The 27,978-nt window shown below is 42.3% G+C and overlaps 1 protein-coding gene across 3 annotated transcripts in view; it reads right to left on the bottom strand.

Moving 5' to 3' along the window:
* LOC129830250 (paired box protein Pax-7-like) overlaps nt 1-27,978 on the bottom strand; it is a 166,247-nt gene that overhangs the window by 125,624 nt on the left and 12,645 nt on the right. For all 3 annotated transcript variants that reach the window (XM_055892670.1, XM_055892671.1, XM_055892672.1), the window contains exon 6: nt 11,393-11,592. In XM_055892670.1, the coding sequence (XP_055748645.1) occupies nt 11,393-11,592 (200 nt within the window). The remainder of the gene's footprint in view (nt 1-11,392; nt 11,593-27,978) is intronic.

Raw genomic sequence — 27,978 nt, 5'->3', positions numbered from 1 at the left:
ACACACACACACACACACACACACACACACACACACACACACACACACACACACACACACACACACACACACACACACACACACACACACACACACACACACACACACACACACACACACAGAGAGAGAGAGAGAGAGAGAGAGAGAGAGAGAGAGACGGAGAAATAGCTGAGTCATCATTATGAATCAGGAAGGCTATACTTTATTACATAGGCTACTTACTATGAATCAGCATTTATGAGATATTGTATGTGAAACACTGTTACGAGAATTATGTTCTCAGTGTTCATAAACCCAATTCAATTAACGACTCAGTCTGCGACCCAGAATCTGTAAGATACTGGTTGAAATGAAACAGACGGAGGAGGCCCCAGCTGTGATAGTCAAAATGTTTATTCACGGGCGCGCTAGTTAGTTGTACAAAACCATTAATTTTATACTAGCTCCTTACGCACATACTCTTGCACACAAACATTAGGTATCCTACGCACACACTGTCCCACTACCCAGCCGACAAACATTAGGCATCCTACCCACACACTGTCCCACTACCCAGCCGACAAACATTAGGTATCCTACCCACACACTGTCCCACTACCCAGCCGACAAACATTAGGTATCCTACCCACACACTGTCCCACTACCCAGCCGACAAAGATTAGGTATCCTACCCACACACTGTCCCACTACCCAGCCGACAAAGATTAGGTATCCTACCCACACACTGTCCCACTACCCAGCCGACAAAGATTAGGTATCCTACCCACACACTGTCCCACTACCCAGCCGACAAACATTAGGTATCCTACCCACACACTGTCCCACTACCCAGCCGACAAACATTAGGTATCCTACCCACACACTGTCCCACTACCCAGCTGACAAACATTAGGTATCCTACCCACACACTGTCCCACTACCCAGCCGACAAACATTAGGTATCCTACCCACACACTGTCCCACTACCCAGCCGACAAACATTAGGTATCCTACCCACACACTGTCCCACTACCCAGCCGACAAACATTAGGTATCCTACCCACACACTGTCCCACTACCCAGCCGACAAACATTAGGTATCCTACCCACACACTGTCCCACTACCCAGCCGACAAAGATTAGGTATCCTACCCACACACTGTCCCACTACCCAGCCGACAAAGATTAGGTATCCTACCCACACACTGTCCCACTACCCAGCCGACAAACAGTAGGTATCCTACCCACACACTGTCCCACTACCCAGCCGACAAACATTAGGTATCCTACCCACACACTGTCCCACTACCCAGCCGACAAACATTAGGTATCCTACCCACACACTGTCCCACTACCCAGCCGACAAACAGTAGGTATCCTACCCACACACTGTCTCACTACCCAGCCGACAAACATTAGGTATCCTACCCACACACTGTCCCACTACCCAGCCGACAAACATTAGGTATCCTACCCACACACTGTCCCACTACCCAGCCGACAAACATTAGGTATCCTACGCACACACTGTCCCACTACCCAGCCGACAAAGATTAGGTATCCTACCCACACACTGTCCCACTACCCAGCCGACAAACAGTAGGTATCCTACCCACACACTGTCCCACTACCCAGCCGACAAACATTAGGTATCCTACCCACACACTGTCCCACTACCCAGCCGACAAACATTAGGTATCCTACCCACACACTGTCCCACTACCCAGCCGACAAACAGTAGGTATCCTACCCACACACTGTCTCACTACCCAGCCGACAAACATTAGGTATCCTACCCACACACTGTCCCACTACCCAGCCGACAAACATTAGGTATCCTACCCACACACTGTCCCACTACCCAGCCGACAAACATTAGGTATCCTACGCACACACTGTCCCACTACCCAGCCGACAAACATTAGGGACCGTGAGAAGCACTCCCTGTCCTTTCCCCAGTCTCTCAGTGGCCCCTAGCCAAGATCGGCACTGAATCTTGCTCAGACAGTGTTTAAGATTCTTTAGAGACATATCGTACAGATATATTGTTTTGCCCTAATTCTGAGTAAAACTACACAAATCATTTATTATCATTTTACTGACTAAAATTACACACATCATTTATTATCATTTTACTGACTAAGACTAAACACATCGCTAATAATAATTTGATGGTTCTAATGTATTTCACTGATGATTCTAATCAATTACATACAATTATATAGTTTCGGGGTGGAATATTCTAATCATTCATTTAAACATATAAATTCCATCCACAAACAGTGTTATCCCTGAACACTAAACACTGACAATCACTACAAGCCAGATAATTTTGAATTAATGAATACACTTTTAATAAAAGTTGGCTTACTGTATTTGATAAGAAAACAGCACCAGTTTAAAACATTCAACACGGTTTACAAAACATTAGTTTCTGAATCACAACAGTATAGCAATAGCACCCTCTAGTGTGTGTTGGTTGAAATCTCCTCTAGGAACTATTCCTAGAAATCGAGAATTTGGGATTATAATGGTTCTGTCTGCATTTTTCTCAAAACGGAGTTATTAACACAACCTTGTCCTAAACACCCTGATTCACGTTGTTAAGTTAAAAAGCAAGTTCAAAATTGCTCACACCATTCAAACCAATGACGGTTCAGAACTATAAAGCTAATCATTTCAGAATCCTATTTTTTCAGATAGAACCTTTTTTATTTTTTTATTTTTTCAGATAGAACCTTTTAATTCCAATAAATAAATAATTGTTGAGACAGGCCAGACCTGTTACTCCTCAACATGAGTGTTTGGTCAGCTCTAAGGAGCTACAGTAGTTAGTTACCTCTCAACATGAGGGTCTTGTCAGCTCTAAGGAGCTACAGTAGTTAGTTAGTTACCTCTCAACATGAGGGTTTTGTCAGCTCTAAGGAGCTACAGTAGTTAGTTAGTTACCTCTCAACATGAGTGTTTGGTCAGCTCTAAGGAGCTACAGTAGTTAGTTAGTTACCTCTCAACATGAGGGTCTTGTCAGCTCTAAGGACCTACAGTAGTTAGTTACCTCTCAACATGAGGGTTTGGTCAGCTCTAAGGAGCTACAGTAGTTAGTTAGTTACCTCTCAACATGAGGGTTTGGTCAGCTCTAAGGAGCTACATTAGTTAGTTAGTTACCTCTCAACATGAGTGTTTGGTCAGCTCTAAGGAGCTACAGTAGTTAGTTACCTCTCAACATGAGGGTTTGGTCAGCTCTAAGGAGCTACAGTAGTTAGTTACCTCTCAACATGAGTGTTTGGTCAGCTCTAAGGAGCTATATTAGTTAGTTACCTCTCAACATGAGTGTTTGGTCAGCTCCAAGGAGCTACAGTAGTTAGTTAGTTACCTCTCAACATGAGTGTTTGGTCAGCTCTAAGGAGCTACAGTAGTTAGTTACCTCTCAACATGAGGGTTTGGTCAGCTCTAAGGAGCTACATTAGTTAGTTACCTCTCAACATGAGGGTCTTGTCAGCTCTAAGGAGCTACATTAGTTAGTTACCTCTTAACATGAGGGTTTGGTCAGCTCTAATGAGCTACATTAGTTAGTTACCTCTCAACATGAGGGTTTGGTCAGCTCTAAGGAGCTACAGTAGTTAGTTAGTTACCTCTCAACATGAGGGTTTGGTCAGCTCTAAGGAGCTACATTAGTTAGTTACCTCTCAACATGAGTGTTTGGTCAGCTCTAAGGAGCTACATTAGTTAGTTACCTCTCAACATGAGGGTCTTGTCAGCTCTAAGGAGCTACATTAGTTAGTTACCTCTTAACATGAGGGTTTGGTCAGCTCTAATGAGCTACATTAGTTAGTTACCTCTCAACATGAGGGTTTGGTCAGCTCTAATGAGCTACATTAGTAGTTAGTTACCTCTCAACATGAGTGTTTGGTCAGCTCTAAGGAGCTACAGTAGTTAGTTAGTTACCTCTCAACATGAGTGTTTGGTCAGCTCTAAGGAGCTACAGTAGTTAGTTAGTTACCTCTCAACATGAGTGTTTGGTCAGCTCTAAGGAGCTACATTAGTTAGTTAGTTACCTCTCAACATGAGTGTTTGGTCAGCTCTAAGGAGCTACATTAGTTAGTTAGTTACCTCTCAACATGAGTGTTTGGTCAGCTCTAAGGAGCTACAGTAGTTAGTTACCTCTCAACATGAGGATTTGGTCAGCTCTAAGGAGCTACAGTAGTTAGTTACCTCTCAACATGAGTGTTTGGTCAGCTCTAAGGAGCTACATTAGTTAGTTATCTCTCAACATGAGTTTTTGGTCAGCTCCAAGGAGCTACAGTAGTTAGTTAGTTACCTCTCAACATGAGGGTTTGGTCAGCTCTAAGGAGCTACATTAGTTAGTTACCTCTCAACATGAGGGTCTTGTCAGCTCTAAGGAGCTACAGTAGTTAGTTACCTCTCAACATGAGGGTTTGGTCAGCTCTAAGGAGCTACAGTAGTTAGTTAGTTACCTCTCAACATGAGGGTTTGGTCAGCTCTAAGGAGCTACAGTAGTTAGTTAGTTACCTCTCAACATGAGTGTTTGGTCAGCTCTAAGGAGCTACATTAGTTAGTTACCTCTCAACATGAGGGTTTGGTCAGCTCTAAGGAGCTACAGTAGTTAGTTAGTTACCTCTCAACATGAGTGTTTGGTCAGCTCTAAGGAGCTACAGTAGTTAGTTACCTCTCAACATGAGTGTTTGGTCAGCTCTAAGGAGCTACAGTAGTTAGTTACCTCTCAACATGAGTGTTTGGTCAGCTCTAAGGAGCTACAGTAGTTAGTTACCTCTCAACATGAGTGTTTGGTCAGCTCTAAGGAGCTACAGTAGTTAGTTACCTCTCAACATGAGTGTTTGGTCAGCTCTAAGGAGCTACAGTAGTTAGTTTCCTCTCAACATGAGGGTTTGGTCAGCTCTAAGGAGCTACAGTAGTTAGTTACCTCTCAACATGAGTGTTTGGTCAGCTCTAAGGAGCTACAGTAGTTAGTTAGTTACCTCTCAACATGAGTGTTTGGTCAGCTCTAAGGAGCTACAGTAGTTAGTTAGTTACCTCTCAACATGAGGGTTTGGTCAGCTCTAAGGAGCTACAGTAGTTAGTTAGTTACCTCTCAACATGAGGGTTTGGTCAGCTCTAAGGAGCTACAGTAGTTAGTTAGTTACCTCTCAACATGAGTGTTTGGTCAGCTCTAAGGAGCTACATTAGTTAGTTACCTCTCAACATGAGGGTTTGGTCAGCTCTAAGGAGCTACAGTAGTTAGTTAGTTACCTCTCAACATGAGTGTTTGGTCAGCTCTAAGGAGCTACAGTAGTTAGTTACCTCTCAACATGAGTGTTTGGTCAGCTCTAAGGAGCTACAGTAGTTAGTTACCTCTCAACATGAGTGTTTGGTCAGCTCTAAGGAGCTACAGTAGTTAGTTACCTCTCAACATGAGTGTTTGGTCAGCTCTAAGGAGCTACAGTAGTTAGTTACCTCTCAACGTGAGTGTTTGGTCAGCTCTAAGGAGCTACAGTAGTTAGTTTCCTCTCAACATGAGGGTTTGGTCAGCTCTAAGGAGCTACAGTAGTTAGTTACCTCTCAACATGAGTGTTTGGTCAGCTCTAAGGAGCTACAGTAGTTAGTTAATTAGTTACCTCTCAACATGAGTGTTTGGTCAGCTCTAATGAGCTACAGTAGTTAGTTAGTTACCTCTCAACATGAGTGTTTGGTCAGCTCTAAGGAGCTACATTAGTTAGTTAGTTACCTCTCAACATGAGTGTTTGGTCAGCTCTAAGGAGCTACATTAGTTAGTTAGTTACCTCTCAACATGAGTGTTTGGTCAGCTCTAAGGAGCTACAGTAGTTAGTTACCTCTCAACATGAGGGTTTGGTCAGCTCTAAGGAGCTACAGTAGTTAGTTACCTCTCAACATGAGTGTTTGGTCAGCTCTAAGGAGCTATATTAGTTAGTTACCTCTCAACATGAGTGTTTGGTCATGGCAGGCAGGCAGGCAACAGCTGCACCAGCCAGGTCAACAACCAGGCCATGGTGTGCTGCACAAGCTAAGAGGCTCAGGCCACCTTTGTCTACCCTCTCCTTTGGCTCCCCGGGTACCTGACTCTAGGCCCCCTAGGCCCCTGTCTGCCCGGTCTCTGGCACTGTCGAGGGCTAGTGTAAAAACAGTTACCCCAGAAGCACCAGGTGTCTGATTCCTTCATAACAGCCCCTCTCAGTGGTGCCCTGAAAGGAGCCATTTTTAACACGCACCGAGTCATGACTGGGAGTCAATGGAGCTCAGCTTCTGGTCCCGTTAATCGTCTCCCATGAACCGCTTTACTTTGAATGAGCACTAATTCTAATTGGCACATTTGGTGTCAGAAGTGGGATCCCAATTTGTACATCCAATTAGTTTCTAAGACATACAGTAAAGTACTAACTCAGGTGGGACCTTCTTCTTCAGTCTGTTGTGGATGGAGGACTGAAAGCCCTTTGTTACCGTAGAGAACCCACCCTGGAAGGGGAGTATGCTGTTATATTTGGCAGAGATGTGTTTTAACTTGGGGTCCAGTCAGTAGTTGACTGATGCCTCTTGGATGGTCAGTTGTATATTCAAGGGTGATGGAAAAGAGTACAGAAACGTGGAAGACTTTGTCCTGGGTATACCAATAATTGACTTTAGGTCAATGTGGACATGACTTAGAAATATGACATTTGTGTCTCACCCTCATCCATCCATCCATCCACCCAGCCTCCCATCCATCCATTAACCCACCCATCCATCCATCCATCCATCCATCCATCCTCGCAATAAGACATCTGACAAAGGAACAATTTGTCAATCTGTTGGAATTACTTTGTCCATTGGCCAAACTGTAAACTACATTTGTCCACAATAACTGGTGTGAGCATTACACAAGCACACCATCTTTTTTATGTTATTTTCATGTCCTGGACATTTTTTTCAGTGACCTTTTCAAAAATGTAATTTGGACTGACCTTTTCGAGCTTTTTTCAAAGCCTCCCAGAATTAGATTATAAGGAAAGTTGCCTAACGAAATTACTGCCACAATTCAGATACCTCAGGCTTTCACATGACATAATTTAGCCGCATTATTGACAAAAAAAAGAAAAATGTCCCTTTTAGTCATGTTTTACTTGAATCAGTCAGTGAGCTATAAATATGTATAATGGCCTAATTCCCCCGTGGGGGTTGTCCTAAGAGAATGGGACATTGAGCTGACCTACTAACATGGCTAAAAGCTAAACAGAGCCTCTGATATGGACTGCCAACAACAACCACATCACATGATCCGTGGCTGACCAATCCCACTGTCCCAATGATGTTTGCTTTTGAGACAGGAAAAATATGGACACCAAATGCTGTTCAGTACGGAAGTCCAGAGAGGATCACGTCATAATCAAAGTTGTTTTGTCGGGATCACAAGATAAACTCTATAAATAAGAGTGGATGCATTGATGATGATAGACCAGAGATGACAGATCAGCGGATCCTTTTGAATTTTGATCAGTGATTAACCCAGGCCGAAACTGCATTCTGTCTGTCAGTTATAGATGGTTTCCAGTTTTGTCTCCAACACAATTTTAAAGACATGTAAAAGTGTGGTTGCACTACTATTTTAAATGGATTGAATGTGGAAATGTTCAGTGCAAGAAGAGTTACAAGATCTCTTGTTGCAGACTACCAACAAAGGTTTACCCAAGTTCACCAGACTATCTCCAGACTATTGTGTTTTAATCTCTTGAATAGTTTTAACAGGGAGGTCGGTCTGTCAATAGCAGCTCAAACACAGTCACAAACAACAATTAACAAGTAGTGCAGAAAAATAAAACGAGTAAAACAGCTGAAGTGGATCACATGTTGAGCTAAATACTCCAACATTTCATATAGGCTACAGTCTATTTGTCATTTCAGCCACAAATGGTGGGAAAAATCTTGTGGTGCTTATTGGTTTATTCGGATTGCCATTAGCTTTGTCGAAGCAGCACGACAAGTAACAAAACACTAATCAGTGGTGTAAAGTACTTGAGTAAAAATAATTTAAAGTACTACTTAAGTCGTTTTTTGGGAGTTCTGTACTTTACTATTTATATTTTTGACAAATTTTACTTTTACTTCACTACATTCCTAATGAAAATAATGTACTTTTTACTCCATTCCTTTTCCCTGACACCCAAATGTACTTGTTACATTTTGAATGCTTAGAAGGACAGGAAAATGGTCCAACTCATGCAATTATCAAGAGAACATCCCTGGTCATCCCTACTGCCCCTGATCTGGCAGACTCACTAAACACACGTTTCGTTTGTAAATGATGTCTGAATGTTGAAGTGTGCCCCTGGCTGCCCGTAAATAAAATAAAATAATTAAAATGGTGTTGTCTGGTTTGCTTAATATAAGGAATTTGAAATGATTTATACGTTTACTTTTACTTTTGATATGTAAGTATATTTTAGCAATTACATTTACTTTTGCTAATAAAGTAGATTTAAAACAAAATACTTTTAGACTTTTACTCAAGTAGTATTTTCCTGGGTGACAGTCATTTTCTATTAAGGTATCTTTGCTTTTACTCCAAGTAGGACAATTGGGTACTTTTTCCTAACACTGACACTGATACTGATAGACAAGGACAGTCACACAAATTTTAAATACAACGATATACAAACAATATAACTAATTTAACTAATAACGTATGTGTAGATTGTGTGCGTTAGAGTGTGATATAGTTTGTATGTGTGTGCGTGGGTTTGTGTGTGTCATTTCAGTCCCCATTGTGCCATGAGATGTTGTTTTATCCATTTTTTTAATGTCATTTTTCATTCTGCTTGAGTAATTGAAGATGTGAGTTCCATGCGATCATGGCTCTGTATAATACTGTGCGTTGCCGTGAATTCGTTTTGGACTTGGGGACTGTGAAGAGACCTCTTGTGGCATGTCTTGTGGGGTATGCATGGGATGTTTTCTCAATGACATTCAATTTAGCATCGAAAAAAGGGGCAAGTTTAAGTATGTTCCACCTGAGCGAGTCTGACCACAAGTCAGAGACCACTATGATGACACACCAAATGCGTTTGATGGATCCATTTTGTTTTCTTCTAATGCCTCTTAAGGGGAAAGTAATCCAAAAGTAACTGAAAGTAATCAGAATAGTTACTGAGTTTGGGTAATCCAGAAGTTACATTACTAATAAACATTTTGGACAGGTAACTAGTAACTGTAACATATTACATTTAGAAAGTAACCTACCCAACACTGCTTATATCCAACTGCAGTACAGAGGTGTGCTACCATGTCCAATGGGAATGAGGTGTCTAAAAACATGCGTTGTTTACGATTGTTCGTATTGGATGGTCAGAGACAAAGACTATCTTGTCGTGTCGCAGTAGACTGGAGGTCCTGAAGTGAAACACTGGCTGCAGGGAGGGGTGAGAAGAGAGTGAGGACAGGACTGACGGCTAAAGGAAAGACACTCCTGGTCCATTCTTTTTCCTCTTCTTCTTCTTCTTTTTTTTCTTAAAACAAGCCCTTGATTGATTCATGTTTCTGGTGGTGGACTAGGGGCTCCCGAGAGAGGGTGAGAGATCCTCTCTAATATGCAGTGAATTTTACAAGGAGCGGTGGGCTTGAAAGTGGTGGGAAGAAACGATCCCAGCCAAGAGTATAAGGAGTGAGAAATCCATCAGGAATGCAACCCCAACTTGTCTTCCCCAAGCCCCCTCCTCACTCGGATCCAACAGCTGTTGCTATAACTCCACTGTATTTTCCCTTCAGTGTTACTTAGAGAAGGAAAAAGGAACTTACAGAGAACAGAGGAGGTGTCAAAACTTTACTTAAGTGCGAAGAAAGAACTGCTCTCTGGCCGGCTTGGAACAGCTGAAGTCTTACGAGACCCTTTACGTATGTCGGAATAAAAAAATTGGACGCATTTGATAAATACGAAATGGTGTGCGAAAACAATAGGCTTGAAAATATGTGGACGTGCGAGAAGAACGAGAATGGTGCCAGAAAATGCCAAAAGCGGTGGCAATCCTGGCTGAGAATCCCCCCTCTACTGAGAAGGGCATAGCTGCCGTTGTGGATATCCACGGGAAGCAGCCCCCCCCCCCAAAAAAAAACTACAAAAAAATTGTCTGTGCCAAAAAAATCCAGCAATAACAATCATCAACAACAACTGGGTGCCAAAGAAAGCCAACAAACACTATAACAACACCATTGACTACTAAAACCCTCCATAAACATTCAGCATTTAGCATGGTGCATAGGCCCACTCCACAGGCTAGTCATACAGTAATATCAAATTAGCTACATTGTGAGTTTAAGTTCCAAGACATGTGAAAAGCAAACTGTCTCCCAAATTGAAATTGAATAAATGTTCTATTAATGTTACACCCCCCCCCCCCCCCCCAACCCAATTAAAGAATTTGGAAGGAAGGCCACAATGATGAAACATTCCCCCCAAAATTGGCACAAGCACAGCTATTTTGCATTCCATACCCCTGCATTACAGTAGATCTGATGACATTGTGTTGTGCTCTCAGACATCTCCCATTATGGCTGACTCTCACACTGAAAACCATACTCACTCCCTACAGAGAGGACTAATCCTATAGGATATCGTCATCCCCGCTGTGCTCTCTCTTTCTCAAGTGTTGAGGAGTAGGTGCTGGCTCTGACACGCACTTCTGTTCTTCTTGACCCATAGAATCTCAGACAAGAAAGTACCACATGTGGGACTTCTGAGCTTGTGATTAGTACTAGTATAGAGGTGTGTTGAATGTGTGTGTGTGTGTGTGTGTGTGTGTGTGTGTGTGTGTGTGTGTGTGTGTGTGTGTGTGTGTGTGTGTGTGTGTGTGTGTGTGTGTGTGTGTGTGTGTGTGTGTGTGTGTGTGTGTGTGTGTGTGTGTTTGCGTGTGTGGACGTGGATGTTTAACTATTCTTGTGAATAGTACAAGAATAGTAAACAAACAAAAATTTGACCAACTGGGGACATTTTGTTAGTCCCCGCAAGTTCAAATGCTATTTTTAGGGGTTTTAGGATTAAGGTTAGAATGAGTGTTAGAAATAGGTTTAGGGTTATGAGCTAGGGTTAGGGTTAAGGTGTTAGGTTTTTGGGTTAAGGTTAGGGTTAGAGTTAAGGTTATTGTAAGAGTACGGGTTAGGGTTAGGTTTAGGGTTAGGGGTAGGGAAAATAGGATTTTGAATGGGACTGAATTGTGTGTCCCCACAAGGTTAGCTGTACAAGACTGTGTTTGTGTGTGTGTGTGTGTGTGTGTGTGTGTGTGTGTGTGCGTGCGTGCGTGCGTGCGTGCGCATGCGTGCTTCGTGAGCAACTGGAGGAGCTGGAGAAGGCTTTTGAGAGGACACACTACCCGGACGTGTTGGTGTGCGTGCATGCATCTACAGCATGTCCTACCTGTACACGGGCCTCTGTGAGCTTGGTCCTCTGGGCCAGCTCTTCTCTGGTGTAGATGTCGGGATAGTGTGTCCTCTCAAAGGCCTTTTCCAGCTCCTCCAGCTGTTCGGCCGTGAAAGTGGTGCGACTGCGCCTCTGTTTCCTCTTCAGGGGAAGGTCCGGCTCCGACTCCACATCTGAGCCTTCGTCCATACGGCTACCTGCATCGGGGACAGAGACAGACAGTTGGTCTTCTTTTGTAATTCAGTCGACTGATGGACACCATACCATACTGTTGAAGCAGTCGATATTATTTTTACGTTGCTTATAACACATTTATGGCAGTACCACTCCATTGAAAATGCATTTGACTGTGTGATTTCTTTATTCGGCTGTATATTCTTGGTTCTTGACTATGATGATGCAGATTGTTGACATGCATGACTGGTCATAGCAATCAAATGTCCAAATTACCTTTGTCGTGTCATAGTATACAATGCCCTGTTTACATCATTGCACATCCCATGTAATACAACGAAGCAAACCTCCAATTAACCATTATAGCAGGTGGCATATCAAGGTTGTGAAAGCATTACGACAACTTACGATGGCGAAAATGTATTCAAATGTACATAGTTTGAGAATCACCATATATGAATTTCAAGTACTATATATATATATATATATATGTCTACCGAAATATTACATTCAAATTGACATTTAGGTCATTTAGGAGACAGGCTTATCCAGACTGACTTGCAATCAGTGCGTTCAGGTATGTAAAACAACCACCTATCACAAAACCTTCAAAAGACCTATCGTAAAACCTATCGTAAAACCTTCAAAAGACAATTAAAACATTCCTTAAAATAGCAGTTTCCTACAGTTTCAAGTTGACATTTCAGTCATTTAGCCGACTCTCTTATCCAGAGCAATGTCGATGCATTCAACTTAAGTGGGTAAAACAACCACATATCACAGTCCTTCCAAGTAAAACCTTCTTTAAACCAGCCGCTATCTGCAAAACCAGGGCTAGCGGTTAAAAAGACAAGCGTGGGTTTGAGTGCAAGAAAGACGTGTTAGTAACAACCATGGAGAGATGTTGTTCACCGAGGGAGGCAGTGGTTGATACACGGGGAGGGTGGCTGTGTCCTCCAGTGACATGGCTCCTCTAAAGGGAATACGACTGTATTTTCTTCACTGTGTGGTTATTTATATGAGAGCCTTTTCTGTCAACACAATCCGGCATCAGTACACAGAATGCCCTGGGGCGGGTAGCTCAGATTGGAGGGGGGCGCTAATCTCTCCAGACCACCTTGGCGATCCGTGTAGCACTATTCTTCCACCATGGCCTGGGGCGCAACGTGACAACAAACTGGCAGTGTGTAAATATTGCCAATATATTATTGTGTGGCGGGGATTGAATGAAATCAGTGCCACACAATATACAATATACCATGCTGGTGTTTTAAAATAACCACAGTGACAGATTATCGGGTAAGTACAGCCATCGGTTTTAATTACGGTTCGTGGCCGGCGTTGTGCTGCGGTAGAGCATGCAAAGGATAAACTGCGAAGATGCGACGCCATTGTTTCTAATGAAATGTGTAAATCGGGGTGCAAATAGAGCAAGTGGCTACTGGTAATGTGATGCCGTATGCATAGAATTACGTACATCATTTAATAGGATCTCTGTGACCGTATGTATGTACACCAGGGACAACATGTGACTTCACAGTGGTGAGGTTCCATACAGTCCCTTGTTTGTGACATATTTGTTACGAACAGGCTGTTTGAAATGAAATGTGGGCTATTTCACCAAACACATTCATTCAGGTTGGCCAGTTGGACATTGAATGTCGACACACTACTCAACACACTGTGCTACTATCAAACCATAATAATAATAATGCATTTTTTTAACTGTATCAAAAACACTCATGTTCGAAGTGGACACAGTGTACACTTGAGTACACATTGACAGTCAGGTCTGTCCGTCGCCCAGCCATTGCGGACAGCAGAGAGGGTCGACGAGGGTCCCTCTTTCTCATTTCCCTGGGTGTTTAAGGCTATATATATTTATTGACAGTGTTTGGGGGCAGTGAGTGTGCATGGGAGCTGATCCTTCTCCAAATGGCCCTCCACACCCCCGGCCGCCTGAAGAGGCTCAGCTCTCCAGACACAGGGCCCTAATCCTCCCCATTGCTTCTCCCTGCATTTAAGCCATTCCACATTAGGGATGGCTGCACAGCCGCCTCTCGCTGCTCTCATAGATATGCATGGAGCTAGGGATGGAGGAAGGAGAGGGGGGAAAGAGGAGGATAGGATAGGAGAGGGGAGATGAGAAGCAGAGCCTGCCCGGGGAGGAGGGGAGATAGAGGAGGAGGGGTAGTGGGGAGGGGGAAGAGAGGGGTGCAGGTCCCAGGCTGCCGCATCAGTGGCCAGGCGATTATGGGGGGAGTTGACTGGTGGCAATGCTGGCTCTGCAGTGGTGGCGAGAGGGGATGGAGAGAACGAGAGAGAGGAGTGAGGGAGGGAGGGGAGAGTAGGATAGATGAGGGAGGTCAGTGTCCCTGCTTCCTCCTTGCGTCCCTCTCAGCGCCGATACGCTTTAGTACCGTGCCTCTGACCCTGTTTGCCTCCACAGCCTTCCAGCCTACCAGGACTGGGTCTTGGTCTGGGTCTGGGCGGGGTCTGGTTCGGGTCCGGGTCTGACAGACATGTCTTCTCCCTTATGACAGACTCCTTTCTCTTTTCTCTGCTCTTTCATGGCCTCAGCAACGCAGGGCAGTGGCTGCCCAGAATAATGTTTAACATTTGATTTATTTACCAATTTAAAAAAACAGAACTCAACCACACATGTGGATACATTGCATTTCAAATCATCAAATGTAACACAATTCCTGTGCTACAAGAAAGGATGGTTATGGAGGAACTGTGACTGGCGCTTAAATCAGACCTCTCTGATAACAGGAAGTGACAACAGTCAAATGTGGACTCCAACTGGCAGGGTGATTCTGGGTGATATTTCCATACGGATCTCGGAATGACAGCTGTGATTCTACATTTGAGTCACTGTCACTGATTCTAAACTCATTCAGAATCCTCAGATGATGAATGTGTGTGTTTGTGTGTGCATGTGGGTGGGTGGATGGGCATACGGGTGGGTGAGTATGCATGTATTTGTTTGTGCGTGTGTATTTGTGTGTATGTATTTGTGTGTGTGTGTGTGTGTGTGTGTGTGTGTGTGTGTGTGTGTGTGTGTGTGTGTGTGTGTGTGTGTGTGTGTGTGTGTGTGTGTGTGTGTGTGTGTGTGTGTGCGTGTGTGTGTACGCGTGCGCGTGCGCGTGCGTGTACCATGTGAAACCTGGGAGGTTTTCGAGCGGCAGATATGATGAGAAGCGTTGAGGTACTTGAGGGTTAGCAGGGCTGTATAGTAATAATGTGTCAGCCTGTGCCTCCTGTCTGCTCCTTTCTAGTGTTCTGATGAAAGCCCTGGGGGGACAATTGAGTGCAGAACCTGGGTGTGGCATGCAACTCCTACAGCTCTAACGCCAACAGCACTAATAAACTTCAACACTGCGAGAGAAACAACGCTGGTATGCATTTAAAGGCTTCAAAATACATCGGTAATGACACTTGACACTTGTAAATATAGTAGTCTTACTCTGAATACAACTGTCATCAAGACACATAGGACAGGAGTGATGCAAGCAACTCTGGGGATTAGTCATAGGAGTCTGTGGGTGGATGCACATTCATTCTATGCATTTGTTTGTTCATTTGACTCTATTCCTATGAAGTGAAGTGAAGTGAAGAGCCACAAGAAAAATAACCAAACACACAAAAAATAAAGGGCTCATCAACCTGGTTTGGACTCTGGGCAGGCTCGGTGGTTTAATTAAACAAGGAATTATGGGATTAGATGGAGACTCTCATTACAGGCCACTGGAGGAGTCTCACGGTGGATGTCTTTTTGTGTCTCCCCCATCCTCACACCCCCTACACAGCCCCCAAAGCTCACGCTTGACAATTCTCAACAGATTACATGTGGCCGCAGGACATGAGGCCGCATTAATTAAATCAATTCCGAGTGCCAATTTCTCTTCACATAAAGATTTTTTTTTTTTTTAAGTGGCCCATAGATTTTCAAGTAAAGATCTATACATACATCGTATATCCCTTTGTTGTTGTTTTGGGAGAGGTTTTGGGGGTGTTGGTGCAAAGCGATTTGCCGTTAACTCGCCATGACAACATTTTAGGCTGGTGCAGTGGGCCAGCAGATCATTTTCCAGAGGCACCTTGGAGTGCTCGGGTGGCTGGTGGCCGCAGCCTTTCGTTCCACAGATGGCATGGAATTTATTTGTTCTCTTCTGCATGATTTAGGGAGGATGGGGGAGGGGCGGAATAGCACAGTATCCATCCTCTCTTTGCATCACTTTGTTTACTCTCTCGCTCTCCCTCTATGTCGCTCTCTCACCCTCTCTATTTACCTCCCTGTCTCTCTCCTTTTCTCACTCTCTCTCTCTTCCCCCCCTCTCTCTGTGTCCCTCTCTCTCTGTGTCCCCCTCTGCCCCTCTCCCTCTCTCTCTCTCTGTCATCCCACATGGTTATCTGTGAGAGGATTTGGCCCGATGTCAGAGACCGATCTTCTTCATGTTTGGAATCACCTTAAAACCACATAAGATCCCCACTTCTCTCTCTCTCTCTCTGTCTTTCAAATGTATTTTTCTATGTTATTGTGTGTTTGACTAAACAGAAGCTGAGGCAACGAATCTGAACATGCAACGAAGTGGCTGGTAAGGAGTTCCACCACCACATCTCCACGCTGTGTTCTGATCTGACGGTAACAACCTTAACGCCGCTGTACGCCCAGTGTCACATGACCGTGGCGAACAACGACCGCCGAATGAAACTAAATAAAGTTTGACAGCAGCCCACTGGAACTGGAAGGTCAGCGCCTCTCTGCCGATAATGGAAAGGGAGATTATGGTAATGAAGCAGACGCTGCTGGCCGATAGAGAGGCTCAACCTGGACCTCATCTTTGTCTCCGCCAGATCCCATGATTGGCATGCTAGGTTCTTATCACGCAAATAGGACCATGGCGAGGCAGACGAGCAGATCCCCCCCACCCCCAATACAGGGGGACAACGGGCGAATGTGCCACGGCATAAATAAAAGACATGCTGCCTGCCCCAGTGTTTTGGTTTCACTACGAAGAGCCAGTCGGTTACAGAAAGTGCTAGGGCTGATTATAATGGTGACAATTTTGCCTTTTGAATGGGATACATACGATGCCTTCAGAAAGTATTCATACCCATTGACTTATTCCACATTTTGTTGTATTACAGCCTGAATTCAAAATGTATTAATTTGGTTTTTCCCTCACCCATCTATACACAATAACCCATAATGAGAACGTGAAAACATGTTTTTAGAAATGTTAGCAAATTTATGGAAAATTAAATACAGAAATAACTCATTTACATAAGTATTCACACCCCTGAGTCAATACATTTTAGAATCACCTTTGGCAGCGATTACAGCTGTGACTCTTTCTGGGTAAGTCTAAGAGCGTTGCACACCTGGATTATACAATATTTGCACATTATTCTTTATCAAATTCTTCAAGCTCTGTCAACTTGGTTGCTGATCATTGCTAGACAGCCATTTTCAAGTCTTGTAATAGATGTTCATGCCGATTTAAGTGAAAACTGTAACTAGGCCACTCAGGAATATTCAATGTCGTCTTGGTAAACAACTCCAGTGTATATTTGGGCTTGTGTCCTGCTGAAAGGTGAATTTGTCTCCCAGTGTCTGTTGGAAAGCAGACTGAACCAGATTTCCCGCTAGGATTTTGCCTGTGTTAAGCTTTATTCTGTTTATTTTTATCCAAACAAACTCCCTACACTTAGAAAAGATTCTAAATTGTTTATTTTTTTGGTTCCAGGTAGAACCCTTTTTAGTTCCAGGTAGAATTATTTTGGGTTCCGTGTAGAACCCTCTGGGAAAGGATTCTAAATAAAAACCCAATAGGGTTTTACCTGGAACCAAAAAAGGGTTCTTCAAAGGGTTATCCTTTGGGAACCCTTTTAGGTTCTAGATAACACATTTTTTCTAGGAGTGTAGTCCTTGCCAATGACAAGCATACCCATAACATGATGCAGCCACCACCATGCTTGAAAATATTTTTTGCAGTTTTTAGTGCCTTATTGCAAACAGGATGCATGTTTTGGAATATTTGTATTCGTTACAGGCTTCCTTCTTTTCACTCTGTCATTTAGGTTAGTATTGTAGAGTAACTACAATGTCGTTGATCCATTCTCAGTTTTCTCCTATCACAGCCATTAAAATATGTTACTGTTTTAGAGTCACCATTAGCCTCATGGTGAAATCGCAAACTGATCTCATAGTTTCACTTCGGGATTTGACATAATTGGATGAACGTCGATTTTTTTGCCCATTAATTCCGCGTGGTTACAGGGTTCATTCTGCGTGATTACAGGGTTAAAACAGAAACAACTCAAAGGGTTAAGTTAAGGTATTAATTTCAAGAGGTTAAGGTTAGGGCTGTGGTTTGGGGAAAGCATAATTTGCTTTTAAATTAAAAGAAAAAGAATGCACTGTTTCCATTTCGTATCCTCAAGTACTCTCCCTGCTTGCTAGACAATTATGAATTGCCATGGTGCAGTGGTCTGCAGCACTCTCTGGCTCTGAGCAATGTGATTTTGAGCCCAGAGCAGGGCCATTGTTTTTGGTGAGCGCCGAGGATGGCATATATCGACGTCCTCAGGACCTTTTCAAACTTCTGAAATCAGCGTGTGTTCCTAGTAACCAGCCTGGAAATCCCTGGGCGGTTTCCTTCCTCTCCAGCAACTGAGTTCGGAAGGACATCAGTATCTTTGTAGTGACTGGGTGTATTGATACACCATCCAAAGTGTAATTAATAACTTCACCATGCTCAAAGGAATATTTAATGTCTGCTTTTACATTTTTTTTACCCATCTACCAATAGATACCCTTCTTTAAGAGGGATTGGAAAACCTCCCTGGACTTTGTGGTTGAATCTGTGTTTGAAATTCACTGTATGACTTAGGGACCATACAAATAATTGTATGTGTGGGGTACAGAGAAGAAGTAGTCATTCAAAAATCATGTTAAACACTATTGTTGAACATAGAGTGAGTCCATGCAGCTTATTTGCGTGACTTTGTACAAATGTGTACTTATTTAGACTTGCCATAACAAAGGGGTTGAATGCATATTGACTCAAGACATTTCAGCTTGTAATTTTTTATGAATTTGTAAAAATGTTGAAAAACATAATTCCACTTTGGCATTATGAAGTATTATGTGTAGGCCAGTGACACCCAATTTCTTTTTAATCCATTTTAAATTCAGGCTGTAACACAACAAAATGTGGAAAAAGTCAAGGGGTGTCAATACATTCTGAAGGCAGTGTATAGCACATAAATATCACATTCTACATTCGTTATACACACATACAGACACAGAAACAAATCTCATTAACACTTAGGGTCAAAATTAAAGGCAGTTCTCCATTGTTGAAGTGATCTGGGACATTTGGATGATTAAATAACGATAGCTGTAATTCCATGTGAAAGTTCTGGGGAGAGTGATAAAATGTCAGGGAGGCTCTGCGTTTATCACCAAATTAGAGGCTAATTAAGTATCTGGGAGTGTGTACACCCCTCCAGGGTCCACGGCATCCTCCAATGCCATATGTTTGCACAAAAAAATACATTTGCAACCTTCCCTCTAATTGAGGAATCAATCTGAAACAGGAATCAAAATGAACATTAGCTAAATTCTCTCATTTGACTCTAATTAAATAAGCCAGTTAATTAGCTATATTGGAGGCTGGTGTTTCCCAATGGGATCATATTGTTGTGATAAGAGCAATCAATTGGAGATACTGCCTGTTAGGAAGTAGTGTGAGGAGGCAGCTAGCGCTTTGCTTCACCACAGACCATACTGTATTTCGGTATTTCTAGATGAACAGTTCTATCACTTAGTTTCTGGTTTGTGAAGTCCAAAGGGATACAGAGCATGACTGTCTTTCTTTTAGTCTCAGTGACGCAAACGCCATTGACACATTGTCTAGAAAGATAGCGTACAGTTACCCATGTAAAGTAAATTAACTATTAAATATAATACATAGTTATCAATAGGGCTGTCAAACGAAAAAAAAAGAAGTTAATTAAGTCAATGCCATTGGTTTTCTGTAGGTAACTACGATTAATTGAAAATTTAAAAAACATTTCAAATTTGATCCTAATGAAAGATGTTTTTATTTTAAACGAATTCCATTGGTTTGTTGGGATAATATATTTTGATTATTAAAATGAAAAATTAACTGTATTCTAAGACAATAATAACATATTCTACTGTATTCTAAGACAATAACAGCCAGGTCTGATATAAAAGTTAATGTAAAATATCATACAGTTATTAGATCTAGCCTAAGCTACTTCTTATCAATGTTCAACATGAAATAGTCACAAGCTGCTACCGTACTAGAATTGGGATCATTTGCTTTAATCTTTTGACCTGAGTAAGAACTACAACCAAAACAGTAGCTTAATGGAATGGAAGTTCTGTTCTGATTATAATCATTGTGTTGAGTTTTGAGGCATTCAGCCATTCTCGTTTGGTTAGCTAGCTAGCTAACGTTAGCATAACTGCCTAGTATACTTCTGTGTAAATACATTTTTTGCTGTTATCTAAAGAAACACATGGGAAAGTGTTTATGGTTCAAAGTTTTCCTTCAACTTTGTTGCTCAAAGCTAAGTGCATAGTGGTTGATTTCAGCACCACAAGAGAGGCAGACAGCTCTACAGAAGCTGCTAGCTGTAGAGACCGACAGCACTGAGCGCTTTGTGTGACGCGCTCAAAAGGGTCCATGCGGAAACTCAGACTGGAAATGCGAGAGAAAAAATGACGGTGTGAAACATTCCAAAAGTGAACCACAATTAAAATGTTAACTTTGGCAGCCCTAGTTGTAATACTACAGAACACATTTTTTACACACAGCATATCATGCCGTCATATTGTATTCCCCTACACGCCAACTTATAATATGTTTCAATCACCCTCAAATGTCACTGAGACAATTTTATTACTATTATTGACATTTGTGTGGCTATTATTAGCAGTGTATCATGAGCGTGTTGTCAACATTATGTAAATACCTTGTAAACAAACTTCTCTGCATTTATCACCGTAATTACTTTCATGGACTTTACATCAAGTGCGTATGTTTGTTCCCACAAGAGACACGTCTAATGTAAAGTAAATGTAAACATTGGTGAAACATCCATGGTTTGTTGACTGTTGACATGAGTTTGTTTGTCCCGGACGTCAACCAAGACAGAGGGACAAAGAGCGACAGAGCTCTGGAGAGAGCAGCATGCACTCATTATGGGTCATTCTGAAAATCATATTAGTTCCAGTATATTTACAATCAAGGCCTGCTTTCAGTTTTACACAAGCATTGACCAGTTTCCGCTAACGGAATAACTCCATGCCATGCGTCACTGTCTACAAAGTTTTTATTTTATTTGATTACTTCCTCAAGAATAACTGTGTATTGTCGGTGTCTATTTCCTGAACAAGTTTATCCTTATGCGTGTGTGCATTTTGTTGCCATTGTGCAACCCTTCTCTTTGTCTGACAGTTTAAAGAGAGAGAGAAAAAAAACACTGTACAAACAGGCCATTATGCTGTGCTATCTCTGACATGCATCTGTTTCTCCACAGTCTCTCAGACCTTGGGGCTAGATTTATCCAAACCTGCGCCCCCCCCCTCCCCCATTCCCTGCAAGAGATCTTAAGTTCACTGTACTCACTGTCTACAGAACACCACAGTGGATTGGATGGGATGCAAGAGAGATGGATAGGGGGGATCAGGAGGATTCACTTGCTATGACAAATAAATTAACTTAATGGTCATTGCATCAAATTCATGCATGTAATAATAATGTTAATTCTCAAAGTTCTCTCTTTTGATTCCCATTTGTTTCATTGTATGGTTGCGGTAATACTAAGAAGAAGAAGAAGAAGAAAATAGCATGAAGTAAGTGAACAAGGAAAGGACGGAGGACGGTTTCATAATCTCTTGCTTCCACAAGAAACAATTAGGCCCCTATTCTTTCTTTTTAAAATTAAAATAAAAAGTAACGGAGGAGAGATGATGAGTGATGGTCGTTTAGGGGTCTTGTCATGTTCCTGAAGCGGACCCCTTAAAGAAAAAAATTGTGTCCGCCGCGTCTGTGTGAGGGACTCAGGGCCTCCCAGTCCTTTCAGGCCCAATAGAGGCAGCACCTCAGGGGGCCGCTTGGCCCTGAAAAGAGAGCCTGACAACCCACCGGAGCTCCATGGGGCATCAATAAACGCTGACATATTGACTCTCCTTAGCCGAACAGCACACCTAAGTGCTGACTGCATATTAAACCATTAAAAGGTTGGGAAAGAGCATGGACTGCACCAAGTGGGTTGGAGGGCGGGTGGGGTAGGGTGGTGGAGGAGAGTTGCAGGAACGTAGGCCTGGTATATTGATGGGGGGGTGGGAATTTGGCACCTGGAAGATGTATGTGTTGCCCAATGTGTGATGCATCTCTATATGGCTAATTTAATTTGAAACAAAGTATGGGAGACAAAAGAGGGAGCTAGTAATTTAACGACAACATGTAGGGCTTCAATAGATGTACAGTATTTGATTATAATAGTACTAGAGACTTATGGGAGTACTGCGATTTGCAACAAATCTTATCTCTGTATCTAAACCTCACATTTAACACATACTGTACAGTCATCCTGACGTGTACAGCTGTGTCACCACTCACACTTTCATTGAAGAAAAATGCCCCATTCCAACTGAATCATTTTCATTTGCTATTGAAACTGTGAACAATGACCACCCATTTTGAAAGGAAGTGCTGTGCTAACTTTGTCAACAGAAACTGGAAAGAGTGCTAATTTGACCTGCCAGAATTAGGAAGGCTGCTTGGCGTTTGAAGAGCAGGTGTCCATTTTCAACAGATCTCCCTCTCTGTACCCGACGGTGCTCTTTCATTTCCTGATATAAAGACCTCGCTAATTGAGGTCAAAGCGAAAGTAATAAAATTATGAAAGAGCCACAAAAGGGAAGCTGGCAAACTCTGCCAATTGGCATCGGAATCTGATCCCCCAACAAACACCCTCAAATCCAAGCGGCCAAAAAATAGGCTAAACTAAACTGAAGCAGAGAGTAGGACCATGAATAAAAACCACAGACACTCCAAACAGAGTAGCCTACAAAGCTGTATTCATCTAACTCATTCAATATCCAATAAATAAGCCATCATCCCACAGTGACTGCAACACAATGGCCATAATTTATTTAAAAAATACAAAAATGTATAGTTACATCAAAACATACAGTGAATGGTGGCATAGGTTGTAAGGTTTTGTTGAATAGAACAGTATTTTCAAAATGTTTGTGTTTTTTTATATTTTTGCCAAGTAGACTAATTCAATAGTTTCAAATGAATATTCATGCATAGCTTAAAATTCACACACACACACACACTCCTAACACCAAAGGAGTCCCCCATCCTAACACCAAACTAAGATTTTCCATCCAAAATCCACAATATGCTGTTAACATTTCAGAGAATTCATTATATCATGGATATCATCACACACACACACACACACACAAACACACACACACACACACACACACACACACAGACACACACACACACACAACACTGTATAGTCTAGGACACAGCGCAGCCCGGCTCTGTCCTCTCAGTAGATGCTGTATAGAACTGGTATTGAACTCAATCTAGCCCTCACAAATATGTTCGCCTTATCAAGGCATTACGTCTTAGCAAACTAGCGGTTATTAAATGCAAAGTCTTTATCTGCTCTCTCTCCCCCAGCTGTGGCATGCATATGTCTCATTTACTGATAGAAAACGGCCTTATAAATAACAAAATGCTGACTGTCAATATAACCACAGAGTTAGATTATGACGGGGTGGAAATATAATACTCAAGACAAAGCTATATTAGAGATATACAAATGCAAGCCCTTAGTGGACAGCTCGGGGCTTAAAAAGAAAATGCCAAAAGTTTTATAAGAGCAAAGAATAATCTTATTTTGAATAAAAGCAGATTAATAATCATAGAAGAGGGTTTTCTCCCCCTGCAAACAAAATAAGTGATTTCGACTTGTTGAGTCTATTTAAAGATTACAGTTAAAAGGTGCTTTGAAATGCAACCCATGTGTTTATGTGAGAGGGGGAGATAGCTGAGAGCTTGATCTGGTGCCTTTCTGTTGGGAGTGCATCCTTTTAAAACCAAGATGAAAAATCAACAGTGTGGCAGCTGTCCTTTTCAAGCAGATCTGATATCCACTTGGTGAAACATTGGTCGAATTAAGTCTAAAACAGGAACGAGAAACTTGTCTATCACTTAGGCGGCTCAAATTCAATCGCAGAAAAATGTGTAAATAAATGATGAATAAAAATGAACACATAATGACTTGCGGGAATCGTAAGAAAGAAAACTACTCAGTTTTGGCAGACACACCATGATATAATGAATTCTCTAAAATGTCAACAGCATATTGTGGATTTTGGATGGAAAAATTGAGTTTGGTGTTAGGAGGGGGGAATCATTTGGTGTTAGGTGTGTGTGGGGGGGGGGGGGGGATTAGCATGAAGGGAGAGTGCCAGTGGATGCATAAGTAAGCCCATTAGTTAAAACTGTAAGACAAGCCCCCTGTTTGAAGCTGGGGGAGAACAGCCTCACCCTCTCCCTCCCTCCCTCCCTCCCTCCCTCCCTACCACTCTCCTGCAGCTGGCCTGCCCTACTGTTGTTCACATACTAGCCACCGCATTCACTATTCAAGTCGGTGGGGGAAAAAATCTGAGCAAATTTCTGATTTGCAACACTCTGGGAACATGTTTATTGTCTTTGTGTGAGGGCGAAACACATATAAATAAAGCAAGGGCAGAGATTCTGAGGTGAAGCTGCTAAGGAGCAGAAAATGGGAGATTTTATGGCCGTAAGTGGCGTGGGCTAATGGTGATTTTTAAACTATTGGCCCATGGTGTTAACTACTAATCAGTGCTGTGACACTGGCCAAATGCCTGTGTACTCAATTATATATGTCATGACCCCATTGTCCAAAAGGATTGCTGTTCATTTTAAACATACTTCTTGGACAGAATGGAATGTAGACATTTGACTAGCTACTCACTAATCAAGGACACACAACAGCTGAGAGCAACTTTTTTATATAAATAGGTGAACATTGTGAAGTAATACTGAATCATAAAATTGGTTGAAATTTGTTTGTCCTTCATAAAATGGTTAACATTGTATTAGGCCAGGAAATGGGAGGAACTTATCAATTGAATCCATAAAAGTGAGCCCAATAAATATTTCAAGGAAGCAATTTTCTTAGGTTATAGAAAACCTCATCTCAGTTCACTGCTGCCTTGCAGACAGTTACGGTGGAGCAAAGTGAAGATGAGAAAGAGTTAGGTGGGGTGTTAATGGACAGAGGATGACCTGGCTGTAGCCTCAAGACCAGGATAAGTCAGTACCACAGAGACCTGTGAACCCAGCCAAATGAATTAAGCTTTGCCACTAAATATGTTAGCGTCAACCATTTTGTGAAGAAGTCAGAGCTCTCAGGAACATTATTAAAAATAGTTGTTTGGATCCTAGATGCTGGTTAGACGAGCAGCGCTCCAAGCCATGCTGTATTCACCGACACCGACACTGGCACGCCTATGCCTGCTAGAAGTTCCATCTGAATTATCACTGCGTCTCATAAGAATATCGTCATGTTCACGTTGCTGTCCAAATCATCTCTTGTATTTATCTCAACTCGCACATTTCCCCTTGCTTCTAGCCTAGCATTTAGTTTGGTACAACAGGAGTTAATATAAGCCACGCTGTCTGCCTGTCCGACCTCGGAAAGTGTTTCACTCTTGAAATGCGATCTCACCTGTACCATAGAGAACGAACGTTGTCCAGACGAGACCAGGTGAAATTTCACATCAACATCATTATTATTTTATCCATGTAAATGCCAATAGAAAAAAAGCTAAAATAAACAAAAATGCAGCTAGTGTACTGTCATTCCTGGTGCAATGTTTGACGCGACTGAGTTACCTGAAGTAGACTAGCTAGATAGCAAATGACAAGAACTTTGGTCAGCCTGTATAGCAAAAATGTTTTTTAGTATGGGCGACCAATCCTTTTTCAAAGCAACTATGCAAAAATAATTAACGACTAGAGCGTCTGTAGCAAAATGGCCAAAATAACTAACGACCAGATGTTAATCCGGATTATATCTTCTAGTGGAAGAATGTCATTTTATGAAAATTGTATCAAAATAACGTTTTTAATGAAAATATTTAATTCATTGTTATTTGAATATGTTGGCAAACTTTTTAAAACTGCAATAAGGCACACGAGTCAGTTCGATGTAATGAATATAGTCCCATGTAAATGGGTTGACTGTCCCACCACTTTGCCTCAGGCCAAACAATGCCATTTACCTGTGAGTATATTCATTACATAGTGCCTCTTATGCCTTATGGCTTAAAACAATCATCTGTAAAAATGTTCACCTTCACTTAAAATGAGCCACAAGCAAAATGTAAAATGCCTATTGGTTAGAGTCTGTTGTGGCAATCTTTGGATATCCTAGAATGCAGACAGGTGTTGGTTACCTTAGTTTCATCGTCCTTTTATGACTGTCTAGTAAAATAAGTGATCTACTCCATAAGCAAGCAGCAGGTTTTAAGGGACAGGTTTACGGTCAAATAAAAGCTTTTAATTTGAGACGCCTGTTTGCACTCCTATCTGATCAACCCACGCTCCTCCACTGAGATGTAGAATCACACAAAACAGCACAAGAGGGAAATATGTTAACGCAAGTCCTCACAAGTATCTTAAAATAAATATTGACATTCCAGATAATATACACAGAATATATTTTTCACGTATATGGGTATTTAAAGGGGTTTGACACCATCAAAACTAAGTACACTATGTTTATATTACTAGAGAACGGCACCAAACATATCAATCACATTAAGTAATACTCTAATTGTTTTTAATGCAACATTTGTCCACTCTTAAAAAACTGCTTATAAAACACACTAGGAAGTACTCATCTTTTTTAAATAACCCCTTTTTGCGAGTGATCCCAAGGATTTAAAGAGAGCACTCTTGTGGTAGTGAGAGGCCTCTTAAAAAAGACAAATTATCAGTTTGAACAGAAACTGACTCAAACCCAGCCACCAATATGGCTGTCCCCAGGGTTCAACACCCAACAACACAGTACTGTCAGCTCTCCACATGACTATGGCAATATTTCTTCATAAAACAAACAGACAGGGGGTTGCCCAGTAAGCCAGACTGTAGCCTAATAAAGACATTTTCAGAGTACACAAAGATAACTTCCAATTCACTGCCAATATATTCATCACAATGACAGCAACAGTTGACACTGACAGCCAATATAAACAACAAGTGATTGAGAAATGTGCGAGAGCAGAGTGTAACCGAGGGGGCGCTGTTTGGAAAACTAACAAAGTATTGATATTTCTTCTCCACTTTTGTTTGCTGAGACGTCATCCTCTCTAATAGCTGTTTCATAGGGTAATCAGGCCCTAGTCTTGTCCCTGCACCACATGTACCCCCTTGTGTTGTCCCCCAAGATCCAGCCAGCCTTACACGGCTTGGTTGAACAGACGCTCAATGACCACAGGCCATGGAGACTGATTGTGTTGGTAATTGTGACACCTGCTAGGGATGGCTGCTATAGGCTGTGTCCACAGTGCATTCAGACACCCCCCAGGCTGTCCAGGGTCACCTCACCCGAGTGGTGCCCACTTAGGGAGCATTGGGTCTGGGCTGGATACACTCACAAATCATAGTCCCCAATTAGGTTCTAGGCCGGGTTGGAGAAGGTTTCGAAACTTTAGTCGGTGCATTTCGTAAGAGCAGTGTTTCCTCAGGTTGTTGATTCTACAGTCACTGCTCAGCAAGGTTCTAGCTGGTAAACATAATTTAGCATTTCAAGAGAAATGGTTTCTTTGCAATTATGTTCAACGACTGAACCCAAAGCGAACCAACACACTCACTGACTGATCTGGCAAGCAGGAACTACTGCTTGGACTGAGAACAAAGTTGTTTCGGCTGAAAGGAATACCATCATCGCTAAAAGCCACTTATCACCCATTCAACCTGCATGTGGATGAGAAATGCTCCGGTTCATACCGTGAAAAAGCGAGGGAGCATAAGTAAAACGTTTCTCTCTCCCTCACTCTCTTTTTCATTGCGATTAGCATATTTCTCTCAGTGTCGTGACACCTGCTGTCCAGAGTGGGCGTGCGGAACACAAGACTTTACTTCAAACACGAGCAAAAAGATCAGCAAAAACCAACGCTTTGACTCGACCACACCAACCAACCCCCAGATTGGAGCCTTCCCACTGCAGATGTACATTAATGCATGGAAATACCAATCGGCACCGCAGCAGCACCGAAGAGTAAAACCCCTCCATTTTCAACA

This window comes from Salvelinus fontinalis, chromosome 31 (genome assembly GCF_029448725.1).
Source record: "Salvelinus fontinalis isolate EN_2023a chromosome 31, ASM2944872v1, whole genome shotgun sequence".
Taxonomy (NCBI): domain Eukaryota; kingdom Metazoa; phylum Chordata; class Actinopteri; order Salmoniformes; family Salmonidae; genus Salvelinus; species Salvelinus fontinalis.
Note: the sequence above shows the minus strand (reverse complement) of the source record. Positions and strands in the feature narration are given on the sequence as shown.